Source organism: Protobothrops mucrosquamatus, unplaced genomic scaffold (genome assembly GCF_001527695.2).
Source record: "Protobothrops mucrosquamatus isolate PMUCROS unplaced genomic scaffold, P.Mucros_1.0 scaffold6771, whole genome shotgun sequence".
NCBI classification, from domain to species: domain Eukaryota; kingdom Metazoa; phylum Chordata; class Lepidosauria; order Squamata; family Viperidae; genus Protobothrops; species Protobothrops mucrosquamatus.
The window spans coordinates 1-6,020 of NW_015392586.1; the positions used below are offsets into that span (position 1 = coordinate 1).

Genomic DNA, 6,020 nt, shown 5'->3' on the forward strand with positions numbered 1-6,020 from the left:
ATTAGTAGATGGTGGGTATGCAGTGGACATAATAGATCACATTTCTGATAGGGAAACCTTATTAGTGGATGGTGGGTATGCAGTGGAAATAACATATTACATTTTTTGATAGGGAAACTTTATTAGTAGATGGTGGGTATGCAGCAAACATAATATATCTTGAGTTCAACAGAGTGAAAAAAATGGTGGCTGAGGAATTGGAGTTGAAATCTACAAGTCTTAAAGTTGCCAAGGTTGGACACCCGTGTACTAGATAAAGCAGAGTTCTGGGAACCCTTTCAAACATGTTTAGTTCAAGGAACGTTCACACGGGTTATTTCTCCCTACCTGCTCTTGGGCTTTGCGGGAGAGCCTGCGAAGGGAGGTGCCGAGAAAGGTCCCGATCCCCACCAAGAAGGGCATCACCACGACGAGCAGTCCGGTCAGTTTGGGGGAAATCAGGTAGAGAGACACAAAACAGCCCACCGTCTGAGTGAGGCTGCGTAGACCCTGCAAGTGGGAGTGGGGTGGGGTGAAGGAAGAGAGGGTGGCATAAAAAGAGACGCCTCCGTTCGCGCGAGAACAAGTCCGAATCGGAGCAGAATTGCCCCCCGCTCGGCGAGCCCACCCCTCCCGTCCCACCATCGGTCAAACCTGAGAGATGACCAGCTTGAAAGAAGACTTGAATTCCTGGATGTCGGCGGTCAGGCGGTTCACCAGGTGCCCCGTCTGATTGGCATCGAAAAAGGCGACCTCTTCCCTTGGGTTATCATATAAAGAAAACTTATAATGTTTGACAGATGGCATATAACACCCGTGAGATGAGCAAAAACGTTTAAAAATACTTCAAACAACTGTTGGAAATGCAAACAAGAGACCAGGTACGTATTATCATATCTGGTGGACATGCCCCAAAGCAAAAAAAAGATTTTGGGTTCAAATACATTTACGGTTGGAGAAAATGACTAAAAAACAACCTTAAATTGGAATTATTTTTGTTAGGAATAATAGGAGCTAATTCTGAGAAAGACTGCAGATATCTAACAGATAAGATAGATAAGATAACCTTTATTGTCATTTTTTGTTTTTTACCGTGGGCACAACGGCACACATCAAAAATGAAATTTAGCTGCCCGCTCTCAAGGTGAAACACATACATGCCACACCCCTAAAACATACTATGTACAACCTATGCATAGACCCACACCCCTACATACTCGTAGCAAACAAATATTAAATACTGTCCATCTTGAAAATATAACGGAAGGAGGAAGCTTGAGGGTTCACAAGGTTAATGCTGTGTGGAATGCAACTATGGCTGGATCTGGATGTTGTGCTACGGATATTAACGGCAGCAAGAATTGTATTTGGAAAAATGGAAATTTACCAACTGAAGTACTAATTAAGACAATTCTAGAGTGGGCAGAAATGGATAAGTTGACTTTAAAGATTATTAAAGAGAAAGAAGACTCGGTCTACTTTAGAACATGGGATCATTTCTATCCATGGCTAGAAAAACAAGCCAGAAAGAAAGGAATGTGATATGTAATTTTGAATGAATATATATATTAGTAAGAAGAAGGCCATTGAGTGATGAGTTAACATATTGTTTAGGATGATTAACTATATCTATTATTGTTAGTACCCAGACATTGTGCTGTTTGCTAAATGTTGAAAATGTTATTTGGAAAAACCCCAACCCTAACCCCGACCCCGCCTTATCACTTATCAAGGTCTACCTCTACGTAGTTGTAACGCCGAAGGCTAGCTGCAGTTTAGCCAAGTTGCTGAATTTCTCAACCAGATTTGACAGCCGACCGATCCTCAGCTTCGGATAATTCGGGGTCCACGCCGTCCCCTTCCCCGTTATCCCTCCCTCCAAGGCCGGGGCGGACCCGGATGACATCCCAACGTGCCCCCCTTTGTTTCTAACCCCCTTACCTGAGGAAGGAAGAGAAGAGCTGCTTCCGCATACTGCCGGCCACTCTCTCCCCGATCCACGACAGCAGCAGGATGTATCCGAAGGTTAAGGCGCCCTGCAGACAGAGGGGGGGGGGTAATTTAGATTCCTTGCAGAAGAACTGGTCATTTGCATTTTTTTGGGAGAGTCGTTGAGGCCACTTGGAGGTTTGTGTGCGTCCTCGTGGGACTTTCTTATTATTCTTTGAAGACGTTTCCTTTCCCATCCAAGAAGCTTTTTCAACTCCGACTGGAGGGTGGGGAAACGGAAGGATTTAGATTCCTTGCAGAAAAACTGGTCATTTGCATCCTTTTGGAGTCGTTGAAGCCACTTGGAGGTTTGTCTGCGTCCTCGTGGGACTTTCTTATTATTCTTTGAAGACGTTTCGCTTCCCGTCCCAGAAGCTTCTTCAGCTCTGACTGGATGGTGGGGAAACGGAAGGATTTAGATTCCTTGCAGAAAAACTGGTCATTTGCATCCTTTTGGAGAGCCGTTGAGGCCACTTGGAGGTTTATCTGTGTCCTCAGGGTCGCCTGAGTGATGTAAATGGGTGTGGAGCCTTCTTGGAACTGCTGAAAGGACGGCGTTGTAGACTGGAGATAGATAGATCGCCCATTTGCACCACTCAGGTGACCTTAAACCTCCAAGTGGCCTCAACGACCGTCTCAAAGGAGGCAAATGACCGGCGGTCTGCAAGGAGTATAAATCCTTCCGTTCCCCTGCCATCCGGTCAGAGCTGAAGAAGCTTCTTGAATGGGAAGCGAAACGTCTTCAAAGAATAATAGGAAAGTCCCAGGAGGACACAGATAAGCCTCCAAGTGGCCTCAACGCCCCGCTAAAAGGAGGCAAATGACCGGCGGTCTGCAAGGAGTATAAATCCTTCCGTTCCCCCCGCCATCCGGTCAGAGCTGAAGAAGCTTCCTGGATAAGAAGCGAAACGTCTTCAGAGGAAGAACAAGACAAGTCCAGTGGCCTTCAGTTTTAAGCAGTATATTATTTTCTCATTCCTTTCTTCCTTTTTTCCCTCTTTTTTCTTCTTACTCTCTTCTTTTCTTTTTCCTCGGTGTCTTTTTTCCACTTACTTTTTAAGATACGAAAACTTGAGATTTGCCCGAAAGATTTCGTAATGGGACTATTGATTAACCCAGCCGCCACGCTGCTTTTTAAATACTCGAATGTAAAATTGGAAAAATTAATAAAATATTATTTTTAAAAAATGCCCCCTGGGAGAAGCATCCTTGTGTGTATGTGTGTGTGTGTGTGTGTGTAACTTGAGATTTGCACTGAAGATTTTGTGATGGAACTATTGATTAACCCAGTCCCACGCTGCTTTCTAAATACTCGAATGTAAAATTGGGAAATTAATAAAATATTATTTTTTTTTTTAAAAAGCCCCCTAGAAGCATCCGTGTGTGTGTGTGTGTGTGTGTGTGTGTGTGTAACTTGAGATTTACAGGAAAGATTTTGTTATGGAACTATTGATTAACCCAATCGTCACGCTGCTTTCTAAATACTCGAATGTAAAATTGGGAAATTAATAAAATATTATTTTTTTTAAAAAAAAAGCCCCCTGGGAGAAGCATCCTTGTGTGTGTGTGTGTGTGCGTTTGTGTAACTTGAGATTTGCACGAAAGATTTTGTTATGAAATTATTGATTAACCCAGTCGCCATGCAGCTTTCTAAATACTCGAATGTAAAATTGGGAAATTAATAAAATATTTTTTTTAAAAAAAAAGCCCCCTGGGAGAAGCATCCTTGTGTGTGTGTGTGTGTGTGTGTGTGTGTTTGTGTAACTTGAGATTTGCACGAAAGATTTTGTTATGAAATTATTGATTAACCCAGTCGCCATGCAGCTTTCTAAATACTCGAATGTAAAATTGGGAAATTAATAAAATATTATTTTTTTTAAAAAAAAGCCCCCTGGGAGAAGCATCCTTGTGTGTGTGTGTGTGTGTGTGTTTGTGTAACTTGAGATTTGCACGAAAGATTTTGTTATGGAACTATCGATTAACCCAGTCGCCACGCTGCTTTCTAAATACTTGAATGTAAAATTGGAAAAAATAATAAAAATATGATTTAAAGGAAGGAAGGAAGGAAGGAAGGAAGGAAGGAAGGAAGGAAGGAAGAGGGTCTCACCTGGAGGCCGTAGAGGGTCAGCAGGCGCAGGGCCGGCTCGCGCACCAAGCGCAGGTAGTCGCCCACGCGCATGTGCTTGGCCACCACGTTCACCATCTGGCCCAGCAGCAGCGGGATGTGGACGTTGAGCATCGCCGCCCCGAAGGCAAACTGCGGGTCGGGAAAGAGAGAAAGGGCCGGAGAACGACGGCCGGGATTTTATTATTTATTTTTTTCAATATATATTTTTTTTTGACAAACTTTGGTTTAAATAGGATGGCTTGAAGGTGAGCTGGTAAGGGGGGTGGGGGGCGGACCCCCACAAGTGAATAGGATGCTTGGATGTATAAAGGCTTTCTTTCCTTCCTTCCTGAACCGGTCTCCTTCCTTCTCTCCCTTCCTTTCTAAATCGGTCTGTTTCCTGAATTTGTCTGCTTCATCTGTCTCCTTCCTTCCCTTTTCTTCTCCTTCTTTCCTGAATCTGTCTTTTTCCTTCTTTTCCTCCCTCCCTTCTACTTCCTTCCTCTCTAAATCTGTCTCCTTCCTTCCTTCCTGAATTGGTCTGCTTCCTTCCTTCCTGAATCACTGTCTGCTTCCTTCTCCTTCCTTCCTTCCCTCCCTCCCTCCTTTCCCTTCCTTCCTACTTTTCTAAATCTGTCTCCTTCCTGAATTGGTCTGCTTCCTTCCTTCCTGAATGTCCTGACTTCCTTCCCTTTCTTCCTTCTTTCCCTTCCTTCCTTCTACTTCCTACTTTTCTAAATCTGTCTCCTTCCTGAATTGGTCTGCTTCCTTCCTTCCTTCCTTCCTTCCTTCCTTCCTTCCTTCCTTCCTTCCTTCCTGTCTCCTTCCTTCTTTCCTGAATCGCTGTCTCCTTCCTTCCTTCCTGAATGTCTGCTTCCTTCCTTCCTGAATCAGTCTCCTTCCTTCCTTCATCTCCTTCCTTCCTGAATCTGTCTTCCTTCCTCCCTTCTCCTTCCTTCCTTCCTAAATCTGCTTCCTTCCTGAATCACTTCTCCTTCGTCTCCTTCTCGCTTCCTGAATCTGTCTCCTTCCTTCCTTTCTCCCTTCTACTTCCTTCCTAAATCTGTCTGCTTCCTTCCTTCCTGAATTGCTCCTTCTTTCTTCCTGAATCTGTCTCCTTCCTTCCTGAATCGCTGTCTCCTTCTTTCCCTTCCTTTCCTCCCTCCTTCCTTTCTAAATATCTTCCTTCCTTCCTTCATCTCTTTCCTTCCTTCCTGAATTGCCGTCTCCTTCTTTCCCTTCCTTCTCCTTTCTTCCAGAATATCTCCTTCCTTCCTTCCTGAATGCCTGCTTCCTTCCTTCCTGAATCTGTCTCCTTCCTTCATCTCCTTCCTTCCTGAATCTGTCTCCTTGCTTCCTCCCTACTTCCTTCCTTCCTGAATCACTTGTCTCCTTTGTCTCCTTCTCCTTGCTTCCAGAATATCTCCTTCCTTCCTTCCTGAATGCCTGCTTCCTTCCTTCCTGAATCTGTCTCCTTCCTTCATCTCCTTCCTTCCTGAATCTGTCTCCTTCCTCCCTCCCTTCTACTTCCTTCCTTCCTTCCTAAATCTGTCTGCTTCCTTCCTTCCTTCCTTCTATCTCTCCGTCCTTCCGGCTTGAGCAAGGGCCCGGACGAGAAGATCTCCCAGGTCCCTTGCCAGCTCTTATTGCGATCCCATTTCCTTCCCACCCAACCGTCCACGGGCCACCTGGGCCTGCCCACTTCCTCACCCACCCACCCAATCGCGGGGAAAGACCCTCACCACGATGGACGCCGCCACCGCCAGCAGCTGAGGGCGTATGAATTTCCAAAACATGGCCCAGTTGAAGTCCGGCTCTTTCTCCCCGGGGAGGCAGATCATCTCCACCTTGGGGGCCTCCTGGCAGAAGACCCTCCGGCCGAAGCCGGCCCCCAGGCCCACCAGGGCCGGCCCGGCCCACCAGGCCGCCATCCGGCCCAGCGGCA

The 6,020-nt window shown here is 45.6% G+C and overlaps 1 protein-coding gene across 1 annotated transcript; it reads right to left on the reverse strand.

Moving 5' to 3' along the window:
- Positions 1 to 327: 327 nt before the first annotated feature.
- LOC107300359 (ATP-binding cassette sub-family B member 8, mitochondrial-like) lies at positions 328 to 6,006 on the reverse strand (the record flags this gene model as incomplete). The annotated part of the gene is made up of 5 exons (XM_015829694.1): positions 5,818 to 6,006; positions 4,076 to 4,225; positions 1,921 to 2,015; positions 634 to 739; positions 328 to 489 (listed from the first exon to the last, which is right to left on the reverse strand). Coding segments are annotated over exons 1-5 (702 nt in total), but the record flags the coding sequence as incomplete, so codon positions are not given.
- Between the last annotated feature and the right edge of the window lie 14 nt (positions 6,007 to 6,020).